Source organism: Dipodomys merriami, unplaced genomic scaffold (genome assembly GCF_024711535.1).
Source record: "Dipodomys merriami isolate MVZ:Mamm:240054 unplaced genomic scaffold, mDipMer1.0.p SCAF_71, whole genome shotgun sequence".
In the NCBI taxonomy this organism is placed as follows: domain Eukaryota; kingdom Metazoa; phylum Chordata; class Mammalia; order Rodentia; family Heteromyidae; genus Dipodomys; species Dipodomys merriami.
In genome coordinates, this window is record NW_027206302.1 from 1,679,440 (window position 1) to 1,705,965 (window position 26,526).

Consider the following 26,526-nt stretch of genomic DNA (forward strand, 5'->3'; position numbering starts at 1 on the left):
TTTTTCTGTTTATGTGGTACTGAGGAATTGAACCCAGAGTTTCATGCATGCTAGGCAAACACTCTACATTAAGCCATATTCCCAGCACCATTAACCCTACTTTTAAGTATCCAGAGAAAAATAATCCAGTGCTCAGGACTAGGAATATGGTTTAGTGGTAAGAGTACTTGCCTAGCATACAGGAAGCCCCAAGTTCAATTCCCCAGTACCACATAAACAGAATAAACTGGAAATGGCACTATGACTCAAGTGTTCGAATGCTAGCTTTGAGCAAAAACAGCTCGGGGACAAAAGTGCTCAGAACACTTGAGAGCACACAGCTCTAATTCTCTCAATTCAAGGTGAACATAATGTCTGGCACCACCTAGTGGCAATTTTATGAAGTTGTGAGTAAATTACCCAATTTAGCGATCACAAGAGAATCCCTCAATCAGTGCAGACTAATGCTGTAATCAAACCAAGTAATTCTTAAAAAAAAAAAAACAAAAACAAAAAAAACCTACTTCCAGGGCTGGGAAGGTGGCTCAGTGGTAGAGTGATTGCCTTGGATGCATGAGGCCCTGGGTTCGATTCCTCAGCACCACATAAGCAGAAAAAGCCAAAAGTGGTGCTGTGGTTCAAGTGGTAGAGATCTAGCCGTGAGCTGAAGAGCTCAGAGACAGTACCCAGGCCCAGAGTTCAGGCCCCATTACCAACAAAATTCAAAAAACAAAAAATGCTGGGCACTGGTGGCTCACGCCTGTAATCCTAGCTACTCAGGAGGCTGAGATCTGAAGATCACGGTTCAAAGCCAGCCGGGGCAGAAAAGTCCGTGAGATTCCTATCTCCAATAAACCACTGGAAAACTGGAAGTGGAGCTGTAGTTCAAGAGATAGAGAGTTAGCCTTGAGCCGAAGAGTGCAGGGACAACATCCAAGAGTTCAAGCCCCATGACCGACCAAAACAAAACAAAACAACAAAAACCCACTTTCAGTCTCCAACACTGAAAAAAATTCAAATACTTCAAAAAGTCTGAATTTTGAGGTTACTCCCCCTTGTTTTATTAAATATTACAATCTTGTTAGAAGGGAGGATTCCTTTGTAAGATGTCAATTTTTTCTTGTAAGAAACATGAGCCAGTAATCCTAGCTACTCAGGAGGCTGAGATCTCAGGATCCTGGTTCAAAACCAGCCCTGGTAAGAAAGTCCCTGAAACTCTTATCTCCAATTAACCACCAGAAAACCAAAAAGGCCCTGTTGCTCAAAGTAATACAGTGCTAGCCTTGAGCAAAAAAGAGATCAGAGACAGTTCCCAGGGCCCTGAGTTCAAGCCCCAGGACTAACAAAAAACAAAGAAACATAAAATCATCATTATCACTTTGTAAGGAGTACAGAACAGTTCCTAGAGAAAGGTCTAATTAGTTCTAAGAAAACTACATGGAATATAGATGATCTGTCTTAATCTAAAACAAAACCTCCTTAATCATACATATCTGATCCATTCTGGAAAAAAACAAAATTCTAGGTATAAAAATCTGATTTTCTCAGCCAGGCTCATGTTTGTAAGCCTAGCTACTTAGGAGGCTGAAATCTAAAGCCCATAGTTTAAGGACTCTTATGTCCAACCAATCAGCAAAAAGCCAGAGGTGTGGCTCAAGTGGTAGAGGGCCAGCCTTGAGCAAAACAACCAAGTGACAACATGAGACCCTGAGTTCAAGCACCAGTACTGCACACACAAAAAAAGTACCTTCTCAAATCACTATTTTTGTTTTTTTTTGGCCAGTCATGGGGCTTGAACTCTGGGCCTGGGTGCTGTCCCTCAGCTCTTCAGCTCAAGGCTAGCACTGTTCCACTTGAGCCACAGCACAACTTCTGGCTTTTTTTCTGCTTATGTGATGCTGAGGAGTCAAACCCAGGGCCTCATGCATGCAAGGCAAGCACTCTACCACTGAGCCACCTTCCCAGCCCCTCAAATCACTATTATTGTTATCATCATTGGTACTGGGGTTTGAGTGCTAGGCAAGCACTTTACCATTTGGTTCAAAGACTCAGCTATTTTTGTCGTTGTTGTTGGTTGTAGGGCTTGAACTCTGAGCCTGGACACAGTCTCTCAGCTCTTCAGCTCAAGGCTAGTGTTCTACCATTTGATCCACAGCACCACTTCTGGCTTTTTCTGTTTCATGGTGCTGAGGAATCGAACCCAGGGCCTCATGCAACTAAGCCACCTTCCCAGTCCCTTAGCAATTTTTAAAATTTCTTTTGAAACAGGGTCTCATTATTTAACTCAAGCCAGTCCTAAATTCCTTCATCCTCCTGCTTCAGCTTCCTGAGTGCTGGGATTACAGGCAACTACTTCTTACACGGGTCACTGATTCTTTCTGGGAACAGGCTGGAAATGTTTCATTCCATTGGAAAGGTGTGAGGCACCTCCTGCTACAGCAGGGAATTAACAAAGGAAGCACCTTAATATCTCCTTAAGAATCGAAGAAATTACTATAGACCAAAGCTTTGCCCTGATTTTCTATTTCTGAAAGTCAGACTTAAAGTTAAAAATTTCTGTTCTGTAAACTTCCATTTAGCAAAAAGATACTATAGAAATTAAATCATTATATTTTCTCAAAAAGAAAAAAAAATTAGTTCTTCATAGGAGTGTTTTCTTTCTTTCTTTCCGGTGTTTTAAATGTCAATGATCACAAAAACTTCCGCCTTATCTTCATTATGGACCTGCATCGCTGAATATGTTATTGCTTTGACTTCTGTTCCCTAAAGTTGGGATTAGAGAAAAACAAATATGAAAATGAGAAACTGGAATCAAACTCTTTAGTAACAATTGGCATAAAGCCCAGAGTGAAATATTATTCTGAAAAATTAAAAAGCTTTAAGCAATGTGTTATCAAATTAGCACAGTAGTATATCTCATTCGATAAAAATGAGAGCAATATGTGCCCATCAGAAAAATCACTGCTGTAGAGCTAGGAGTTAAGAACCCTAATCCAGGATGTGGTTACACAAGAGCAGGGAAACTGTCTGCCTATCCAGGCATATGTTTTTTCCATTATAAAGTGACTTGTACCAGGCATTAATAACTCACACCTGTAAACCCAGCTACTCTGGAGATGACATCAAAGGATTGTGGTTCAAAGCTAGCCCAGACAAGGAAGTTTGTGAGACTCTTATCTCCAATTAACCACCCAGAAAACCAGAAGTGGCAGTGTGGCTCAAAGTGGTAGAGTGCTCAGGGACAGCAGCCAGGCTCTGAGCTCCCACCAAAAAAAAAAAAAAAGTAAAAAAGTAATAAAGTGGGCTGGGAAGGTGGCTCAGTGGTAGAGCGCTTGCCTTGCATGCACGAGGCCCTGGGTTCAATTCCTCAGCACCACATAAGCAGGAGAAAAAAAGCCGGAAGTGGCGCTGTGGCTCAAGTGGTAGAGCACTAGCCTTGAGCTGAAGAGCTGAGGGACAGCGCCCAGGCCCAGAGTTCAGGCCCCACGACCGGACACAAAAAATAAATAAATAAATACATAAAATAAAATAATAATAAAGTGACTTGGATTCAAGAACACAACTGTTGCTACTCTTTGGCTCCTCTTGGTCTCCACCTACTCTCTCATGCTGTGTCTTGGCCTCTTTTCAGAGGCCAATATTCCCTCACCTCTTGGGACTCTGTTGTCTTTAACTCTAGCTGGAGTGACATAGTTCCCCATGTCAGAACCCTCCACAGGATTCTGATATAAAACACTCCTCACACACTGCCCTCATTGGAACCACAGGATTAGATGTTCTCTTACGTCCCTTCTAGCTCTAAAATGGAACCTATAACAATCCTGTGTACCACCAGATGGCTCGGGCAATGGGTGAATAGCATTTGTTAGGTCTACAGCACAAAATACATACAAAGATTTCACAGGAGGTATGAGTGGGACTGTCTCTGATTTTCCCCTTGGCCATTATCTCCCACAACCTGCCAAGTTTACCTTTCTGCCTGATGTGCCACATTCACTTGCACCCTCAGCACTACTCCCTTATCACACGGACAGCTTCACTCCCCTCCTCCCTCTCTGAGTTCTCTGGTATCCCTTTCCGCATTCTCACTCAGTCAACAATGTTTCCAAGAAAAAGAACAACTAGGAAGAACTAGCTCATCCTACCATCAACTTAACATCTCTATCTGTTCTGAAGTCAGCCTCCCCTACAGCGACAATGGAATCTGTCCCAGTCCTGCCAGACGGCCATGACTTCCACCTGAGCACCGGATCTCACACACTCCCCCCCTTACTGCATCCATAGTTCTGAAATCATCGTTTCTCTGTCTTTACATACAGCAAATCAATTTTCTTCTCCTTCCTAAGTCATTTCCACTCAGCATGCAACGGTGCTATAAAATGTCCCAGCTCAAACAAAACAAAACCCTTCTCTACTAGCCACACTTATCTCCAACTAATACTTTCCTAAGGATCTATTCTCCATTTTACAACTGTTTCAAAAGGTACAATTAGAACAAACAAGCCAGAAGTGGTGCTGTGCTCAAGAGGTAGAACAGTAGCTTCAAGCAAAGGAAGCTCAGGAACAGCATCCAGGCCCTGAGTTTAAGCCCCAGGACCTGAACTGAAAATATATGTGGATGTGAATGCACATGCACATGTGCAGGCACATGCAGGTACACAGGCTCTTACACACACACACACACACACACACACACACACAATCTGTCTTTACTTTCTCATCATTTTTCACTTCTTCCTTCTTTTTTTTTTGCATCCAAATAGGGACATAGAACCAGGAGGCCAGTGGCTTATACCTATAATCCTAGCTGCTCAGGAGACAGAGATCTGAAGATTTTAATTCAAAGCCAGTCCAAGCAGGAAAGCCCAGAATATTCCTATCTCCAATTAATCAACTAAAAAGCCGAAAGTGGAACTATGGCTCAAGCAGTAAGAGTGCTAATCTGACACAAAAAAGTTCAGGGATGGGGCTGGGAAGGTGGCTCAGTGATAGAGCGCTTGCCTTGCATGCATGAGGCCCTGGGTTCGATTCCTCAGCACCACATAAGCAAAAAGAAAAAAAGCCGGAAGTGGTGCTATGGCTTAAGTGGTAGAGTGCTAGCCTTGAGCTGAAGAGCTGAGGGACAGCGCCCAGGCCCAGAGTTCAGGCCCACGACCGGACACCCCCCCCCCAAAAAAAAAAAAAACCTCAGGGACATATCCAGGTCCTGAATTCAAGTCCTAGGACCAGAACAAAAACAAAAATGGACAAACATGACTATATTCTGATTAGTAAATGTAACAGCTGTTGGATACTTGGCTTTTCTTGTTTGCTCTTTTTTTTTTTTTTATCAGCCTCTCTTTTTCTCCTTTCCCTTTTAGCTCCTCTTCCAAACTTCATGGCCAGGACTCAATTACTTTTTTTTTTTTTTTGGTTGGTTGTGGGGCTTGAACTCTGGGCCTAGGTGCTGTCCCTCAGCACTTCAGTCCAAGGCTAGCACTCTACCACTTGAGGCACAGCGCCACTTCCGGTTTTCTGAGTGGTTTATTGGAGATAAGAGTCTCACGGACTTTCCTGCCCAGGCTGGCTTTGAACCTCAGATCTCAGCCTCCTGAGTAGCTAGGATTATAGGCATGAGCCACCAACACTAGGCTAGGACTCAATTACTTCTACTACTCTTTCTTACATTAGCTCCTTGGTAATCTAATCTAGTCCTATTACTATAAATACCTGATTAGTGATGACTCTCAAATTTTTACTTCCAGCCAGGCACTGGAAGCTTATGCCTGTAATACTAGCTACTAAGGAGGCTGAGATGTAAGAATGGAGGCTCAAAGCCAGACTGGGCAGAAAAGTCCCCAAGAGACTCTTATCTCCAATTAACCACTCAAAATCTGGAAGTAGAGCTATGGCTCAAAGTGGTAAAGTGCTAGCCTTGAGCAAAAGGAGCTCAGGGACAGTGCCAGGCCTTGAGTTCAAGCCCTACCATAGGAAAAAAAAAATTATTTCTAGACATTGCTGTCCCCTGAACAAGTCATTCTGTAGCTGAATGCCTATAATCTAATATTTCCATTTAGATGGCTAAGAGGCAGCTCAAATGGAACATATTCATAGCCAGGCATGGTGATGTAAGATTGTAATCCCGGTTACTAGGAAGGCAGAGGAAGGAGAACTGCAGCTCAAGACCAGCCTAGGACCTGTCATCCCAGCTAGGACAAAAATAGGTGGATTGAGTATCAAGCATACACCCATGCAGGAAGTTAAGACCCAATCTCAAATAAACAGTGCAAAAAAGGGCAGGAAATGTGGCTCAATAGTAGAGCTCCTGCCTAGCAAGCACAAGGACATGAATCTAAACTCTATTAATGCAAAGAATAAAATTCAGTCCAACATTTTCACTGTAGAAGAAACAAAAGCTATGGGCTGGGAAGGTGGCTCAGTGGTAGAGCGCTTGCCTTGCATGCCTGAGGCCCTGGGTTCGATTCCTCAGCACCACATAAGCAAAAAGAAAAAAGCCGGAAGTGGCGCTGTGGTTCAAGTGGTAGAGTGCTAGCCTTGCGCTGAAGAGCTGAGGGACAGCGCCCAGGCCCAGAGTTCAGGCCCCACGACGGGACCAAAAAAAAAAAAGAAAAAAAATAAAAAGCTCAAGAAGACAAATGGAGACAGGAACTGGTGGCTCGCTCTTGCAATCCTAGCTACTAAGTAGGCTGAGATCTGAGGATCATGGTTTAAAACCAAACTAGGCGAGAAAGTCAATGTTTTTTTTTTTGGGGGGTCCGGTCGTGGGGCCTGAACTCTGGGCCTGGGCGCTGTCCCTCAGCTCTTCAGCTCAAGGCTAGCGCTCTATCGCTTGAGCCACAGTGCCATATCTGGCTTTTTTCTTTTTGCTTATGTGGTGCTGAGGAATCGAACCCAGGGCCTCATGCATGCAAGGCAAGCGCTCTACCACTGAGCCACCTTCCTAGCCCCAGCCCATGACTTTTATCTCCAATTAACCACCAAAAAGTGAGAAGTGGAAAGTGGAACTGTGCTCAAGTGGTAAAGTTTCAGCCTTGAGAGAATAAAGCTAAGGTATACCACCCATGCCCTGAGTTTAAGTACCAGTAGTAGCAAATGTGTGCGTGAGCGCGCACGAACATACACAAACATACACACACACACACACACACACACACACACACACACACACACACACACACATAGACAAATGAGTTATTTTCCACAGCAATCTGTAATACAGTATGTAATAACAAATCTGACCCTACAGTACAGTGCTGACTCCTAATCTAATCTAATGTGTGAAAGTATAGTTTTCACATATGTAGACAGGTTAGAACACTTGAAGAAAAACTTAGCATACTAATTAGAATGAGTTAAAGTTTACTTTCACATATATAGTCTTTATGGAAAGGAAATACAAAGTGTTTCCAATGGTCAGAGTTTAAAACATACCTGAGGGTGCTTGGACAGTGAAAATTCTTCTCCCCACCTTGAGAAGAAAATTAAAACATGATTGAGAGTTTTAAATTTTGCATTTATTCTCCTTATGTATTTTTAAATAAGCCTTACAAATGTGGTTCAGCTACTAAAGAACTAAAGGCAGAAGTCTAAACAGATATCATTTATCCACCAGCAGATACATATGTGAAGGACTTAAAGAAAACAGCCACTCCTACTCTCAATGTTGACAATGGTCTAAAATTGTTTATAGTAGAGTCTCAAATTTTTTTTTTGTTGGTCATGGGCTTGAACTCATGGTCTGAGCACTGTCCCCAAGCTCTTTTGCTAAAGGCAAGCACTCTACCACTTTGAAACACGGTGCCCCTTCCAGTTTTTGGTAGTTATTTGGAGATAAGAGTCGCAGAGACTTTGCTGCCCAGTCTGGCTTTGATCCATGATTCTGACATCTCAGCCTCCCAAGTAGCTAGGATTACAGGCAGCACCTGGCTCAATAGATAATCTTTAGTGGACAATATTTCAGGATAGTGTATAATACTCAAAAATCTCACTATACTTAGAGCTAAGAGAAAACTTCTGTGGAGAAAGTTGGCCTGAGTACTATAAACACTAGATTAGAAATAAATTTGAGCTTAATTTGTCTTTATAATTTTTTTTTTTGGTGCCAGTCCCAGAGCTTGAATAGCAAGACTAGTGCTCTACCACTTGAGTCATAGCTTCACTTCTGGCTTTATTAGTAGTTCTAGTGGAGATAAGAGTCTCACAGACTTTCCTGCCAGGCCTGGCTTCAAACTGTAATTCTCAGATCTCAGACTTCTGAGTAGCTAGGATTATAATAGGTGTGAGTGCCCAGACCCCAGCTCGTCTTTACATTTTTTTTTTGTCAGTCATGGTGCTTGAACTCTGTGTGTGGGAGGTCCCTGAGCTCTTAAGTTCAAGGCCAGCGCTCTACCACTTGAGTCACAGTGCCACTTCCAGTTTTCTGGTGGGTTATTAAAGAGTCTCGGGGCTGGGAAGGTGGCACAGTGGTAGAGTGCTTGCCTCGAATGCATGAGGCCCTGGGTTTGATTCGTCAGCACCACATAAACAAAAGAAGAAGAAGAAAAAAAAGAGTCTCACAGACTTTCCTGCCTGGGCTGGCTTTGAACTGAGTATCTAGGATTACAGATGTAAGCCACCCGCAACAATTTTTTTTTTTTTTTTTGCCAGTCCTGCAGCTTGAACTAGGACCTGGGCACTAGTGATCCCTGAGCCTCTCTGTGCTCAAGGCTACCATTCTACCACTTGAGCCACAGCACCACCTCTGGCTTTTTCTGTTTATGTAGTACTGAGGAACTGAATCCAGGGCTTCCTGTATGCTAGGCAAGCACTCTAACACTAAGCCATATTCCCAGCCCCCTTTTTACAACTTTTGTCAAGATGTCCACACTGAGTTCAATTCCAGGACACACACACACACACACACACACACACACACGCACTCATGCACGCATGCACGCGCACGATGTTCACAGTTTGTACACAGATAGCTCTAGAAAGATATGCTCCTAAAACTTGGAAAATGCTCTACTCTCTCCCTTTCATACCAAACTGGTTAAGTATTACAACATAGCATAATAGAGCAAAGTTTAGAAATTCTGTTCAACCACTTTTAGCTAAGAACCTTTAAACAAACAAGGTTTTTTATTCATTGAAAAGAAAAACATACACATATACACACAAAAAAACAAACCAGGAAGATGGGCATGTTAATGCACCTGTAATTCTAACACTAGTGAAGCTGAGGCAGATGGCTCATGGGGTTTGAAGCCCGCCTGGACTACACAGTAAGTTTACTGGGCCAGCGGTATGCCTCAAGTGGTAGAGCTCCTGCCTGGCAAGTGAAAAGTCCCAAGTTTAACAATCACTGCCAACCTGCTCCCCATATTAGTGTTTCACTAAATGATTTATGTTGTAACAATGACTGCATTTTTGGGTACTAATAAATGCCATGAATTAAAAAAAAAATTACTGCCACTCAGGAGGCTGAGATCTGAGCATCGCGGTTCAAATTACAGTTCTAAGCCAGGCCTGGCAGAGTCTGTGAGACTCATATGTCCACTAGAACTACCAATAAAGCCAGAAGCGAAGCTATGACTCTAGTGATAGAGCACTAGCCTTGAGCTGAAAAGCTGAGGGACAGCGCCAAGGCCCAGAGTTTAAGCCCCATGACCAACCAAAAAATAATTAAAAAATAAACAACAACAACAATAAAGAATTAGGGCTATGAATGTAGCTTAGTTGTAGAGTGCTTGCTAGCATGCATGAAGCCCTGGGTTTGATTACTCAGTACCATAAACAAAAAAGGCTGAAGGGAGCTATAACTCAAGTGGTAGAACACTAGCCTTGAGCAGGGGACAGTGCCCTGGCCCCTGAGTTCAAGCCCCAGGACTGGCCAAAAAAAAAAAAAAAAGATTAGACATAGTGACTTTGCAGCCAACCAGGGCTATTACAAAAAAAGATAGGGGCTGGGAAGGTGGCTCAGTGGTAGAGCGCTTGCCTTGCATGCCTGAGGCCCTGGGTTTGATTCCTCAGCACCACATAAGCAAAAAGAAAAAAAGCCGGAAGTGGCATTATAGCTCAAGTGGTAGAGCACTAGCCTTGAGCTGAAGAGCTGAGGGACAGCGCTCAGGCCCAGAGTTCAGGCCCCACGACCGGACCCAAAAAAAAAAGATAATACAGCTGGGTACTGGTAGCTCCTGCCTGTAATCCTAGCTACTCAGGAGGCTGAGATCTGAGGATCATAGTTCAAAGCCAGACCAGGCAGGAATGTCCATGAAACTCTTCCCTCTAATTTACCACCAGAAAACTGGAAGTGGCACTGAGTCAAGTGGTAGAGCGCTTTACTTGAGCTAAAGAGCTCAGGGACAGTGCCCAGGTCCAGAGTTGAAACCTGTGACCAGAAAAATAAATAAATAAATAAATAAATATAAATAAATAAATGTAATAAAATACGTCATTTTACTAAAAGAAAATAATAAGATTCAGTATTAAATGGAAAAATACTATATAATAAGCTGAAAATATTGAGGCTGGGAAAGTGACTCAGTGGTAGAGTGCTTGCCTTGTATGCATGAGGCCCTGGGTTCGATTCCTCAGCACCACATAAGCAGAAAAAGCCAGAAGTGGTGCTATGGCTCAAGTGGTAGTGCACTAGCCTTGAGCTGAAGAGCTGAGGGACAGTGCCCAGGCCCAGATTTCAGGCCCCACAACTGACAAAAATAAATAAATAAATAAACTGAAAATATAATATCTCACTGAATAAACAAAGTCAAGGTAAACTTGGTCAATTGTTTGCAAACATTGAAAGGAAAAGAAGATATAATTTATGTGGATGTAATTGATTTCAGTAGGTCTAGAAAGATGGGAGTATGAGAAAGGGTGACTTTGTATTTCTCATCCAACAAGCTAGGTTGGTATGCTGTGCCCTTTAGCAATTATACACACACACACACACACACACACACACACTCTCTCTCTCTCTCTCTCTCTCTCTCTCTCTCTCTCTCTCTCTCTCTCTCTCTCTCTCTCTCTCTCCCTCTTTCTTTGTCCTCCACTAACAACAAAATCAACAAATTGAAAATCAAAATCAATTTTTGTTTGCTCTTGTGCCAGTACTGGGACTTGAACTCTGGACCTGAGCACTGTTACTTAGTTTTTTGCTCAAGGCTGGTACTCATCACTTGAGCTACAGCTCCCCTTTTGGCTTTTTGCTGGTAAACTGAAGATAAGAATTCATGGGGAAAAAAAAAAAATTTATGGGGCTGGGAAGGTGGCTCAGTGGTAGAATGCTTGCCTTGCATGCATGAGGCCCTGGGTTGGATTCCTCAGCACCACATAAGCAGAAAAATCTGGAAGTGGCTCAAATGGTAGTGTACTAGCTTTGAGCTGAAGAGCTGAGGTACAGCACCCAGGCCAGAATTTAGGCCCCATGACCAAAAGAAACAAACAAACAAAAAAAAGAATTCACAGAGGCCGGGTACAGGTGACTCATGCCTGCAATCCTAGCTATTCAGGAGGCCAAGATCTGAGGATCACGGTTTAAAGCACAGGAAAGGCCGTGAGACTCTTTTTTATCTCCAATGAACTACTCAGAAAACCAGAAGTGGTGCTGTGACTGAAGTGGTAGAGTGCTCATCTTGAGCTGAAGAGCTGAGAGACAGTGCCCAGGCCCAGAGTTCAAGCCCCATGACCAACAACAAAAAAAGAATGCATGGACTTTCTTGCCTGGCTGGATTGGATTTAGGCCAGGATCCTCAGATCATAGCCTTCTAAGTAGAAACGATTACAGGTGTGAGCCACTGCACCTGGCTCATGATCAATTTTATTCTGAAAAGTTCTGATCCTTCAAAGCTCAGCTGAATCTACAGGGCTCTGCCAAGCCCAAGTGGTCCTCTGAATTAACATGTTGATGTGACTTTCTTCCCACGTCCAATTCAGAATATAACATTCAAAACTTACCCAATTGACCGTAGTTTAAAATTTCTTAGGTCAATATTAAGTACTTTCACTTCCTAAAAAAGAAAAAATAAAATTTTATTTAAAAAAATTGTTCCATTAGACTATCTACTAAAACATGTTTAAGTGACCATTTTTCTAAGAAATAATAGCTTTGAAACAACTTCTCTGAAGCAAAGATTAAAATGGAACAAGCTAAGTATATTTCAAGCAATACTTCAAATATATACAAGATAAAAACATGAATCAAGGAGCTGCTGCAGATAGAGCTTAGTGGTAAAGCATGTGCTCAGCATGCATAAGGCCCTGATTCAAGATCTGTTGCCAACACAAAAAAACAAAAAGCCAGCCAGGCATGGTGTATACACTTGTAATCCTAGCCCTGAGGAAGCTGAGGTAGGAGATGGAAAATAAAAGGACAGCCTGGGCTGTGAAGTAAGCGAAAGACCAGTGTGGGCTATATAGTAAGACCATCTGAAACCAAAAAAATGATAAGTAAGACTATCTCTGAAGGAGGATATGAGATTCTAATCACTTCTATTTTTATGTAATACTTTAGGCACCTGAGTGCTGTCAGATGACTGATACAGCTGGTATAGTATATATAGCAGAACTGCTAAAGGAGAGGATGACAGAACCAAGAAAGGCATGTGAGATAACAGTGAAGCTAGAGGAATGTTTATTTTGGTAGGTTGCAGGGCTTGAACTCAGGGTCTGGGTGCTGTCCCTGAGCTCTTTGGCTCAAGGCTAGCACTCTACCACTCTGAGGCACAGCTCCAATTTGGTTTTTGAATGGCCCAGTCTGGCTTTGAACTGTGATCCTCAGATCTCAGCCTCCAGTAGCTAGGATTACAGTCATGAGCCACTGGCGCCCAGCTTAAAGGAGTATCTTTCTAGAGGCTGACAGAAATAAACAACTTCCTTTTTTTACATTAAGGAAAACTAAAATCAGCTATTGTTGAACTTAGGCCAAAGTGACAGTTTCACTTGAAATGGAACAAAAGTAATATATGAATGTCTATAAGCATCAAATTTGGGAGACATAAAGAGTGTAGATGAAACCAGGTGTGGTGGCTCATGCCTGTAATCCTAGCTACTCAGGAGGCTGAGATCTGATGATCAAGGTTCAAAGCCAGCCAGGGCTGAAAAGTCTGATATACTTTTTTTTTTTTTTTTTTGTCAATCACTGGGCTTGAACTCTGGGCCTGGGTGCTGTCCCTCACCTCTTCAGCTAAAGGCAAGCATTCTACCACTTGAGCCACAGCACCACTTCCAGTTTTCTAGTGGTTTATTGGAGATAAGAGTCTCAGGGACTTTCCTGCCTGGGCTGGCTTTGAACCATGATCCTCAGGTCTCAGCTTCCTGAGTAGCTAGGATTACAGGAATGAGCCACTGGTGCCCACCTCATAAGACTTTTTTTTTTTTTTGGTTCCAGTCGTGGGGCCTGAACTATGGGCCTGGGCGCTGTCGCTCAGCTCTTCAGCGCAAGGCTAGTGCTCTACCACCTGAGCTACAGCGCCACTTCCGGCTTTTTTCTGCTTATGTGGTGCTGAGGAATCGAACCCAGGGCCTCATGCATACAAGGCAAGCACTCTACCACTGAGCCACCTTCCCAGCTCCATGACTCTTATCTCCAATAAACCACCAGAAAACCAGAAGTGGCCCTATGGCTCAAGTGGTAGAGTGCCAGCCTTGAGCTGAAGAGCTGAGTGACAGTACCCAGGCCCAGAGTTTAAGCCCCACAACCGACAAAAAAAAAAAAAATTAATTAATTTTTTAAAAAGTGCAGATGAAGAATGAAGGTGTATTTTTTTTTCTTTGTTTTCCTTCTTATTTTGCAGGTACATTCTTTTTTTTTTTTTTTTTTTTATGTCGGTCATGATGCTTGAGCTCTGGTCCTGGGTGTTGTCCCTCAGTTCTTCAGCTTAGGCTAGTGCTCTGCCACTTGAGCCACAGCACCACTTCCTGTCAGTACCATTTCTGGTTTTCTGGTGATTTATTGGAGATAAGAGTCTCATGGACTTTCCTGCCTAGACTGATTTTGAACTGTGATCCTTAGATCTCAATCTCCAATAGCTAGGATTACAGGTGTGAGCCACTGGTACCCTGCTCAGGTGCACTTTTTTTTTTTTTTTTTGGTCGGTCGTGGGGCCTGAACTCTGGGCCTGGGCACTGTCCCTCAGTTCTTCAGCTCAAGGCTAACACTCTACCAATTAAGCCACAGCTCCACTGCTGGCCTTTTCTTCTGGTGCTGAGGAATTGAACCCAGGGCCTCATGCATGCAAGGCAAGCACTCTACCACTGAGCCACCTTCCCAGCCCCAGGTGCATTCTTATACAATCCTAACTAATGACAAGTGCTACCTATCAAATATCTAAATACAAAATGCATGCATATAGACAAACTCAGGTTAACAAAAAAGTGCTCATAATTTATGCAAATTGGTATCATCTCATATGGCTATATAGACTTTTTTTTGGGGGGGAGGGGTCAGTCATGGGGCCTGAACTCTGGACCTGGGCACTGTCCCTTAGCTCTTCAGCTCAAGGCTTACACTCTACCACTTGAGCCACAGCACCATTTCCAGCTTTTTCTGTTTATGTGGTGCTGAGGAATTGACCCCAGGACCTCATGCATGCTAGGCAAGCACTCTACCACTGAGCCACCTTCCTAGCCTGACTTTTTTTGGGGGGTCGATCGTGGGGCTTGAACTCTGGGCCTGAGTACTGTCCCTCAGCTCTTCAGCTGAAGGAGAGCATTCTACCACTTGAGCCACAGTGCCACTTCTGATTTTCTGGTGGTTTCTTGGAGATAAAGAGTTTCACAGCCTTTCCTGCCCTAGCTGGCTTTGAACTGGGATCCTCATCTCTCAGCCTCCAGAGTAGTTAGGATTATAGGTGTGAGCCACCAGCACCTGGCCCGACTTTTTTTTTTTTTTTGATCAGTCATATTTTCAATCATTTGCTCACGGTTTTGTTTTGTTTTGTCTTGTCTATCGTGTGGCTTGATGTCTGGGCCTGGGAGCTGTTCCTGAGCTCTTCAGCTCAAAGCCAGCATTCTACCACTTGAGCCACAGTGCCAGAGATACGAGTCTCATGGACTTTGCTGCTCAGGCTGGCTTTGAACTGTGATCCTCAGATCTCAGCCTCCTGAGTAGCTGCAGGAGCCACCGATGCCCGACTTCATTTGCTCAGTTTTAAAATATAAGCTAAGAGCCCACTTGTTTAAAAATAGAACACAAAAAAAACCTTTCTTACCCGGGGTATGAAGAATTCATCAGCACTGAACTTATAAAGCCATTCATCCAAAAAGTGAAACAGAAGAGATAGTAAGTCATCTCCTACATAGGATCAAAAAAGGTCACAACAGTATGCTTAATCATTCTGGTCAGTAAAAATTTGTTTCAATTTTAAAGGACGGTGAATTTTTTAGCTAGTTTATGGACTCATAATCATTTTGTTGTTTGCATTGTGAAAAAAATACTCAGATCAGGGAGAATACCACACATCTGTCTGCCAAAGTTTTCCTTTGAATAAATGTTACCTTGAGTTTCCACCTCGACTGTTTGGAGGGGCTCCACAGTCCCAGTATCTGTCATGTAGCCAAACATGGCCATTGCACATTGCTCAAATGCTTCCTCCAGCGTATCTCCCCAAGCGTGTAACCTAATGAAATACACATGTACCTTATGTAAGGTATTCCATTGCAACAGACCAAACTCAACAGCAAAGTCAAAATAAAATCAGTACAAGAAGTACAAAACTAAAACTCTAATTTAATAGTACCAAATTTGGGAGTTTTTATTTTCCTCCCAGGAAATGAAAACATGTTTTCTTTTTAAAAAATAATAATGCAGGGGCTGGGAAGGTGGCTCAGTGGTAGAGCGCTTGCCTTGCATGCATGAGGCCCTGGGTTCGAGTCCTCAGCACCACATAAGCAAAAAGAAAAAAGCTGGAAGTGGTGCTGTGGCTTAAGTGGTAGAGCACTAACCTTGAACTGAAGAGCTGAGGGACAGTGCCCAGGCCCAGAGTTCAGGCCCCACGATCGGACCCCCCCCAAAAAAAAATAATAATAATGCAGCGGTGGCTCACATCTGTAATCCTAGCTATTCAGGAGGCTGAGATCTGAGGATCATGGTTTAAAGACAGCCAGAACAGGAAAGTCCGTGAGACTCTCCAATCAACTACCAGAAAACCAGAAGTAGTGCTGTGGCTCAAGTGGTAGAGCACTCACCTTGAGCTGAAGAGCTCAGGGACAGCGCCCAGGCTCAGAGTTCAAGTCCCACAACCCTCAAAACAAACCAAATCCTCACTATTATATTGTTAGGGTTTTTTTGTTTGTTTGTTTTGGTTGGTTGTAGGGCTGGAATTCTGGGCATGGGTGCTGTTCCTCAGCTCTTCAGCTCAAGTCGAGCACTCTACCACTTGAGCCACAGCACCACTTCTGGTTTTCTAGTGGTTGACTGGAGGTAAGAGTCTCAAGGACTTTCCTGCCCAGGCTGGCTTTGAATGGTGATCCTCATATCTCAAGCCTCCTGAGTAGAATTACAGGTGTGACTCACCAGCACCCAGCTTAGTGAGGAAATCTTAGACAAACATAAAATGAGAAAAAAATTCAGATATTACCTTTCTATGTAATGCAGGCTTGCCTGGACTTAATTAATTAATTGTGCCAGTCCTGGGGCTTGAACTCAGGGCATAGGCACCGTTCTTGAGCTTCTTTTGCTCTAAGGCTAGCACTCTGCCACTTGAGCCACAGAGCCACTTCTGGCTTTTTCTGTTTATGTGGTACTGAGGAATCGAACTCAGGGCTTCATGCATTCTCGGCAAACACTCTACCACTAAGCCACATTCCCAACCATTGCCTGGAATTTATAATCTTCTTATCTCAGCATTCAGAGTGGCATCTATCTGCATTCAGGGGAGCAAATTTGGGAGTTTTTAAACCATCATTTTCATATGTAAAACTAAATTAAAGGAGAAAATTAAAGAACTAGAGACATCTAAATTAAAACATTCAGCTTGGGCTTGGGATGCAGCTCAGAAGCAAAGTGCTTTCCTCGCAAGTGCAACACCCTGGGTTTGATCCCCAGCACCAAAAACAAAAAACAGGTAAAACATTCAGACTTCCTATTTAAAGACACAGTTTCAAAGGAACAAACTCAAGCTATACTCACTGAACATCTGCTGTATGATCCAAATCTGAAAGAGAGGAAAAACATCTGTAAGTCAGTAATATTGACTCCAAGTCATAAGAACTCTAGGGAGGCTGGGAATGTGGCTTAGTGGTAGAGTGCTTGCCTACCATATAAGCCCTGGGTTCGATTCCTCAGTACCATATAAACAAAAAAAACTGTAAGTGGTGCTGTGGCTCAAGTGGTAGGGGGCTAGCCTTGAGCACAGAGAGGCTCAGGGACAGAGCCCAGGCCCTGACTTCAAGCTGCAGAACTAGCAAAAAAAAAAAAAAAAAAAAAACCCACAAAAATTCTAGGGAGGTAACAGGCAGTGACATGCTGAGAAAAACAAAATACAACAATAAAAAATATATTTCATTATTACTATTAAGAAAATCATCCTAGAGTCGGATGGCAGTGGCTCACACTCATACTCCTAACTATTCAGAAGGCTGAGATCCGAGGACCAAGGTTTGACATCAGCCAGACAGGACAATCTCTGAGATTCTTTTTCTTTTTTCTTTTGGCTGGTCATGGGTCTTCTGGTTTCTGGTGGTTTATTTGAGATAAGAGTCTCATGAAGGGCTGGGAAGGTGGCTCAGTAGTAGAGTGCTTGCCTTGTATGCATGAGGCCCTGGGTTCGATTCCTCAGCACCACATAAGCAGAAAAAGCCAGAAGTGGCTCAAGTGGTAGAACGCTAGCTTTAAGCTGACGAGAGACAATACCCAGGCCTAGAGTTCAGGCCCTACGACAGATTTAAAAAAAAAAAAAAAATCTCATGGACTCTTCGGCCTGGGCTGTCTTTGAACTGTTATCCTCACATCTCAGCCTCCTGAGTAGTTAGGATTTTAAGTATGAGCCCCCAGTGCCTGGCACACAATTTTTAAATTTTTTATTTTGTTGGTTGTGGAACTTGAACTAGGGCCTGGGCACTGTCCCTGAGCCTCTTTGTGCTCAAGGTTAGCACTCTACCACTTGAGCCACCTTCCCAGCCCCTATGATTTTTTTTTTTTTAATGTGTGTGTGTACTGGGCAGGACTGAACTCAGGGCCTGGGTACTGGCACTTAGCTTTATTTGTTCAAGGCTAATGCTCTATTAACTTGAGCCACAGCTCTACTTTGGGCTTTTTGCTAGTCCACTGGGCCTAACAGTATCACATACTTTTCTGCCTAGGCTGACTTGTGTTATAAATATATTCTCCAAGAATCACTGGAGTCACATGATAAGCTCAAAAACAAAGAATTGTTTCAGCAAGGCAAAATTTCCTTCGAGAGAAGGGTGATCCATCAACCAAAAACCTAGCAAGCACACAGAGCAGGCATGCTGTATCCCTAAAGCAGGAGGCCCTACCCCTCAACTCGTATTGGTTGGGCTCAGGTTCACAATCTAGTTATATAAGGGGACCTTTAAAGACTCTGAAATAAAATAGTACACAAGCAATCTCAAAACATAACCATACCCTCTACTTCCTGAACAATTTGAGATATGTCTTCTGAAGTGTGTCTTAATTCTAATTAGGAGAAAAGCTTACATTTCAAAAATGTTTTACATCCCAACATAGTTCCCCTTTTCCTTGCTAGCCTCAGGACTAGCAAGAAAAAAATAAAGAAAAAAAAAAGAGAAATTAATATAGCCAAAAAGGCATGTAAAATTGTTTACAACCCAGCCTTAGTGGTACTCCCCTGCAATCCCAGAACTCACGAGGCAGAGGCAGAAGGTCTCCAAGTTTGAGGCCTGCTAGGGACACACACACACACACACACACACACACACACACACACACACACACACACACACACACACACACACACACACACACACACACACACACACACACACACACACACACACACACACACACACACACACACACACACACACACACACACACACGAGGCCCATCAGAGCTAGAGGGGCTGGGAATGTGGCTTAGTGGTAGAGTGTTTGCCTAGCATGCATGGAGCCTGGGGTTCTCAGAAGTGACATTGTAGCCCAAGTGCTAGAGCTAGAGCACTAACCTTGAGCACAAAGAGGCTGAGGGACAGAGCCCAGACCCTGAGTTCAAGCCCCAGGACCAGCAAAAAAAAACTACATAGAAAACAAAAAAACAAAACAAGGACTAAGCCAGCACTGGTGGCTAACACTTGTCATCCTAGCTACTCAGGAGGCTGAGCTCAGAGGATTGATGCTCAAAAACAGGAAAGTCTGAGACTCTTATCTCCAATAAACTACTCAGAAAAAGCTGGAAGTAGGGATGTGGCTCAAGTGGTAGAATACTAACCTTGGGCCAAAGAAGCTCTGTGATAGTGCCCCAGAACACATATGCATACACACACACACACACACACACACACACACACACACACACATATGCATATACACACAGCTAGAGATGGTGTTGGTAATAGCGCACTTGCCTAGGATGTGCAAAGACCTAGGTTTGATTCCCAACACCACAAAATAAACTTAAAAAAATTTTTTTTTTGCTAGCCCTGGGCGGGGGCTTGAACTCTGGGCCTGGGCACTGTCCCTGAGCTCCTTTGTGCTCAAGGCTAGCAATCTACCACTTGGGCCACAGCTTCACTTCTGACTTTTTCTGGTAGTTAACTGGAGGTAAGAATCTCACAGCCTTTCCTGCCTGAGCTAGCTTTGAGTAGCTATCCTCAGATCTCAGCCTCTTGAGTAGGTAGGATTACAGGAGTGAGCCACTGGTGTGTGGCTATTTTTGGGGGGAGGAGGGGGAGGGGTTCATCATGAGGCTTGAACTAGGTCTGGGTGCTGTCCCCGAGCTCTTCAGTTCAAGGCAAGCACTCTACCACTTGAGCCACAGCGCCACTTCATTTTCTGATGGTTAACTGGAGATAAGAGTCTCATGAGGGGCTGGGAAGGTGGCTCAGTGGTAGAGTGCTTGCCTTGCATGCATAAAGCCCTGGGTTCCATTCCTCAGGACCACATAAGCAAAAAGAAAAAAGCTGGAAGTGGCGCTGTGGCTCAAGTAGTAGAGCGCTAGCCTTGAGCTGAAGAGCTCAGGGACAACGCCCAGGCCCAGAGTTCAAGCCCCATGACTGGACCCCCCCCAAAAAAAAAGTGTCTCATGAAAGGCGGGGTGCTGGTGGCTCACGCCCGTAATCCTAACTACTCAGGACACTGAGATCTGAGCATCATGGTTCAAAGCCAGCCAGGGACAGGAAAGTCCAGGAGACTCTTATCTCCAATAAACTACTCAGAAAACTGGAAGTGGCGCTGTGGCTCAAGTGGGAGAGCACTAGCCTTGAGCTGAAAAGCTGAGGGACAGCACCCAGGCCCAGAGTTCAAGCTTCACAACTGACAAAAAAAAAAAAAAAAGTCTCATACACTTGCCTACCCAGACTGGCTTTGAACCGTGATCCTCAGATTTTAGACTCCTGAGTAGCTAGGATTATAGGTGTGAGCCACCAGGGCTGGGCTCAGCTATTGATAATTATGTTAACATGAATCCAAAAATAATGTAGAAAACTGAAACACAGAACTACTGTCAGTCTGTGACAACTTCACCTGAGTCCCTGCACTTGACCTGAGTCCCTGCACTCTAGTATGGCTTCTAGTAGTTTAATGCCACACTACTAAAATAGGGGGTAGTAGGGACATTAAAATACCTGACCGAGAAAAGTTCAACAAAGGTAATTCAGTATTTGTTCTAGTCACCAACTGACATAGGCCTCTGATCTCCCTTTGTTTCAGTATCCAAACGGGCTTACCAAAAGAACTGTGAACATGTATCTCTTCCAACTCCAAAGTATCTTTCTCAAGGACCTGAGAGACATTCCTTTGAAATGTAATCATCTCTACAAACTGAACCTTTGCTGCCCAATCTGTAGGAGGAGAGCATCCTAATTCTGTAACTGCCAGCAAGCAGATATAAGCAGCCTTGGCCTAGGGGTGCTTAACATCATTTACAATGACTGGCCCTTTGTACTTTTTCATATCTTTTAACTACTGAGCCCTAGGTCTGTACCCTCCCTCATTTCTCTTGTAAAACAGTATCTTTATACAAATTGAAATAGTCAGTAGTGATTTCAAGCTGGGCCCTGGGGGCTTGTAATCCTAGTTACTCAGGAGGCTGAGATCTGAGGATTGGGGTTCAAAGCCAGCCGGGCAGGAAACTCCATAGACTTTTTTTGGGGGGGTCCAGTCGTGGGGCCTGAACTCTGGCTTGGGCGCTGTCCCTCAGCTCCTCAGCTCAGGATTAGCACTCTACCACTTGAGCCACAGCGCCACTTCTGGCTTTTTTCTTTTTTCTTTGTGGTGCTGAGGAATTGAACCCAGGGCTTCATGCATGCAAGGCAAGAGCTCTACCACTGAGCCACATAGACTCTTATTTCCAATCAACCACTGAAATTGGAAGAGGCACTTTGGCTCAAGTGGTAGAGCACTAGCCTTGAGCTGAAGACCTGAGGGACAGGGCCCGCGTCCTGAGTTCAAGACCCACAACTGACAAAAAATAAAAAATAAAAAAATAAAATCCAACCTCGTGCTGAAGTGATAGCTCAGTGCTAGAGTGCTTGCCTACCAAAGTAAACATGCATGTGGCCTTAGGTTTGAATCCCAGAACTAAGGAAAAGACAACTAAATCCAACCTCACAGGTATGCAAGAGAAAAAGACACTGAGCATGAGAGAAGGCTAGCAAGGTGTAGTCACCTATAATGCCAACATTATGGATGCAGTAGAATCATGAGTTTGTGGTTAACTTAGGCTACAATAGCAAGAGCAAAGAAAGGATAAGGAAAGGGGGATAGAGAAAAGAAAGGAAAAGAAAGCAGGACTTTTATATATATTTTTAATTTTCTTATTGGGGGGGGGTTCAGGTACTCAGGATTGAACTCAGAGCATCATTCATGAAGCCCCAAGGTGTAAGCCAAACTCCAGAAGAGCATTTAAATAGCTTTTTCAAATGACACGGGTATGAAACCAAGCTTGTACACACTAGGCCCAAAGTCCAGAAATTCCAAATTAGGTCTAGCCACATGCTCCAAAATGTCAAACAAGAAACATGGTGAATGGTAAAGAAAAAAGACTTGCTGGGTGCTGGTAATCCTAGCTACTCAGGAGGCTGAGATCTGAGGATCATGGTTCAAAGGAGCCGGAGCAGGGAAGTCCATGAAACCCTTATCTCCAATAAACCACCAGAAAACCAGAAGTGGCACTGTGGCTCAAGTGGTAGAGTGCTGGCCTTGAGCTGAAGAGCTGAGGGACAGCGCCAAGGCCCAGAGTTCAAGCCCTACTACCAACAAAAACAAACAAAAAACAAAGGAGACTTATTACATGGCAGTTGGGAAGACAGCACTTCAGTACACCTTCAACCATCTTCAGGGGTACAGGCATCAGGTTAAATAGGGAGAATTGGGGACCAGGGGGTAAGAAGGGTATACTTAGTTAAACCAGTCTCAAATCAGAGGAGTGGCCAGGTAGACTATTATCTCTCTCCTCCTGTGAGTTCTGGAGAACAGTTATTACCTTACATTGGAATGGGAACAGGCACAAGTTTCTTGGTAGTGTAGTGGGGAAACTGAGTCACAGCCATCCCTGTGCCTGGCCAGGTTCTGGGGCTTTTGGTTTCACAGACATCCTGAACCCTATTACCTGGCTAGGCTTCAGTTTCCCCACTACAGTAGGTGATCTCCAGTTTTGGGCTATTTCCTTTAAGATGGTAAGAAGGGGGCAGAATAGCTTATTTAACAACTGTTTGTCTACCACATTTAAATACTTAATAAGGAATTCACTCTTCCCAGAAGCCCAAAGTGGTTATTCTGACTACAGCAGAGAATGAAGTAGACATTGTTACCACTCCCTAGTAACTGTGTTCCTGGCAAAGGCCAATTTGCTGGAATGTGGCTAGGCGAAGCAGTCTCTCAGAATGTGGGCTTTGGGCAGACTAGGTAGGGCTACCTGGATTGATAAGAGAAAGTCCACAAGGTAATTTCGAAATTGTACCCCTGGCCTGAAGTTGATGTTACCTCTACTAGACTGTTGCCTTTCTGATTAATGACTTGTCTATGTGTGTAATATAAAACCCAGGGACTCTCCTCCCTCGCTATCCAAACTTCTTTCTAGCATTAGCCTGGTTTGGATCACTAGCAATAAACTTTTTTTTATCCTTTCTAAAAAGTGGTCTTGATCTCTGCTGGTCTGCGCTGCCTTAATGGGAATGGTAGATCAGGTCAGGCACTGGTGGCTTATGACTGTAATCCTAGCTACTCAGGAAGCTGAGACTTGAGGACTATGGTTCAAAGCCAGCCTGGGCAGGAAAGCCCATGAGATTCTCATCTCCAAAAACTAAAAGTGGAGCTGTGGCTCAAGATGGTAGAGTGCTAGCCTTGAGCAGAAAATTTCAGGGACAGCTCCCAGGACCCGAGTTCAAGCCCCAAAACTTACACTCACCCCCAAGGAAAAAAAGAACAAGAGATCAAAGTGAACAGATATAAAGTTGGAGGACTTTTAGTTAATATATTGGTTCCAACAAAAGAGGCAGCTTTTAGGATGCCTCTTATAGCTTTTTTGATGTTAACACCAAAATGCAGAATGTGGTAGATGGTTGTGGCTTATTTGTTGGAGGACAGATTTGTTTTTGTTTTTGTCAGTCATGGGGCTTGAACTCTGGGCCTGGGCCCTGTCCCTCAGCTCTTCAGCTCAAGGCTAGTGCTCTACCACTTGAGCCACAGCACCACTTCTGATTTTTTGGTGGTTAATTGGAGATAAGAGTCCCATGGACTTTCCTGCCCTGGCTGGCTCTGAAGGATGATCCTCAGATCTCAGCCTCATGAGTAGCTAGGATTACAGGCTTGAGCCACCAGTGCCCAGCTGGAGGATTTTTTTTTTTTTTTTCTGGTTGGTTGTGGGACCTGAACTCTGGGCCTGGGTGCTGTCCCTCAGCTCTTTAGCTCAAGGCAAAGGCTCTACCACTTGAGCCATAGCACCACTTCCAACTTTTTCTGTTTATGTGGTGCTGAGGAATTGAACCCAGTGCCTCATACATGCAAGGCAAACACTCTACCACTAAGCTACCTTTCCAGCCCCAGGGAGGCCAGGTTTTTGAGACAGGTTTTCAAAAAGTTCAGGCTGGTCTCCTGCATCAGCCTACCATGTAGGAAAATGTCATTTTATCAAAAGTTAGTTATAATGTAAAATTTAAAGCTATAACAAGGGAGTTGCATATTATGTAACACAATATAATCCAGTGGTATCTTACAGGTTTAAAATGGACTTTATACAAGCAGGGAGTGGTGACACAGTAATCTCAGTATTCAAAAAGCAGAAACAGGAGGATCTAGAATTTAAGGCCAATTGGAACTGTCTCAAAAACTTTATTATTTTTTTTTGGTCAGTCATGGAGCCTGAACTCTGGGCTTGGGCTCTGTCCCTCGCTCTTCAGCTCAAGGCTAGCGCTGTACCACTTGAACTAAAGCTCCATTTCTTGCCTTTTCTGCTTATGTGGTACTGAGGAATCGAACCCAGGGCAAGCGCAAACACTCTACCACTGAGCCACTTTCTCAGCCCCTCAAAAACAGTTTTTAAGTACACGTTTTCTTCTGTAAAACAATCTGAGAAATTTATTCTACATCTCTACTGGCACAATACAATGGATGTAAATTCATTGCTGCATTGTTCCAGTCTCAAAACTGAAATATTCTACATGTCCCTCAACTGGAAATTTAAGTAAATTCCAGAACATTTGTGCATATATACCTAAGAAAAAGGCAACTGTAGTTGATTTAGAGATGACTGAGGATTTTAAATTGTTTCTAATCTAAGTGAGAGAAAGACATGAAAGAGAGAGTCTGGGTCCTGAAAGCATAGAACCAAGAATGCTATGGCAAATACTTGCACTTTTTATACAGAGGACAGTGGAAAATTAATGAAAGATTTAAAACAGAGAAATGAGACTGATCTGTACACCCAAACAATAGTCACCCTTAGGAGTGACAGCTTAACTTTTATTAACAGACTTTAAAGAGACTGGAATTGGGGATGTAGCTCAGCTTAGTGGTACAGCTTAGCAAGTATGAGGTTCTGAGTTCAAACCCTAGCACACACACACACACACACACACACACACACACACGAATTTAAGAAAAGGCAGTATACTTTGCTATGCATTATCATTATGGTGCTAGGGATTAAATCCAGAGCTTTATATATGCTGGGCAAGGCTCTACCACTGAACTACTTCTTTAGGCTACTTCTTTATTCCTCAGACAAAGGAACTAAATATAAAGTGCCTAAAATCACTAAGCTGATAAATGATAAAGCCCAGATCATTTTACTAACAACATGATTAAGGTTAAACAAAAGTTAGAAATCCACTCAAAAAAAGCTGGAACTGGTGCTATGGCTCAAATGGTAGAGCGCTTGCCTGGAGCACAAAGAGGCTCAGGGACAGCGCCCAGGTCCTGAGTTCAAGCCTCAGGACCGGCAAAAACAAAAACAAAAACTAAACAAGTAGTTCCCAAGGGGCCGCTGGTGGTTCACGCCTGTAATCCTAGCTACTCCTGAGGCTGAGATCTGAGAATCTTGGTTTGAAGCCACCGTGGGCAGGAAAGTCCTTGAGACTGTTATCTCAAATTAATCACCAGAGGACCGGAAGTGGCTCTGTGGCTCAAAGTGGTAGGGCTCTAGCCTTGACCAAAAAGAGCTCAGACACAGTACCCAGGCCCTGAATACAAGCTCTACGTCTAACCAAAACAAAACAAAACTTAAAAACGCAAAACGGCAAAAAACAAGGCACAACTGAACCTGCTTGAAACCCCTACAGGGCAAAGTTAAAGGAAAGGCCAGAGGCCGCAGGCAAGGAGCCAGGGACGCCCCAAGTGTTCCAGCCTGGTGAAGCGAGCTACCTACTCACATTCATACTTCTGATTGATTGGAGGATATTTGGCCTTGATCGCCTTCTGCTCCTCAGTCAAATTGTAATCCCTATCGTTTTTCTCTAGAGCCATGATTGCAGGATTGTGCACGCTACTTCCGCCCTTTACCAGCTGGTCCTCGGCCCGGCGTTACAACTTCCGCACCAGACCCCGCCCCTTGGAACAGGCTCTTAAAGGAGCAGGAACCCGCTTCAAACTCAAAGCAGGGCCTACTCGATTCTAGGTTCTGCCATCTGTATGTCATATGGAAGACCAAGGCTCCATCTGCTGCCGCTTGCTTTATCAATAATACTCTCTAAACACGTAGTAAAGCAAGGCCTTAAATTAGGTACAATGCTCTGGGTTTACGTGGTGAGGCCTTTTCTTCCTTCTCGTCCTCACTGTTGATCACTAGAGCCAGAAGCATGCCTGGCTTTTTAGGGTACTCTGAAAGTTAGTATAACGGCCCTTAAGAAAATGGCTGCCCGCGGGAGCGTGCAGACAAACCTCTCACGTGATGTGGATGGGCACAATCCCATCAGCCCGGGCGCGCGCAAT

General features: G+C 43.8%; 2 protein-coding genes across 2 annotated transcripts in view; one reads left to right on the top strand and one right to left on the bottom strand.

Annotated features, from left to right (window-relative positions):
• Zbtb8a (zinc finger and BTB domain containing 8A) overlaps positions 1-23,220 on the top strand; it is a 64,359-nt gene extending 41,139 nt beyond the window's left edge. Inside the window, exon 5 of the mRNA XM_070008823.1 lies at positions 20,809-23,220. Within this exon, the coding sequence (XP_069864924.1) occupies positions 20,809-20,961 (153 nt within the window). The 3' untranslated portion in view covers positions 20,962-23,220. The remainder of the gene's footprint in view (positions 1-20,808) is intronic.
• Zbtb8os (zinc finger and BTB domain containing 8 opposite strand) lies at positions 1-26,408 on the bottom strand. Its single transcript, XM_070008851.1, has 7 exons — positions 25,968-26,408; positions 17,090-17,114; positions 15,457-15,578; positions 15,171-15,253; positions 11,917-11,969; positions 7,411-7,447; positions 1-2,742 (listed from the first exon to the last, which is right to left on the bottom strand). The coding sequence occupies exons 1-7, from the start codon at positions 26,059-26,061 to the stop codon at positions 2,656-2,658; spliced, it is 501 nt and encodes a 166-aa protein (XP_069864952.1). The 5' UTR covers positions 26,062-26,408; the 3' UTR covers positions 1-2,655.
• Between the last annotated feature and the right edge of the window lie 118 nt (positions 26,409-26,526).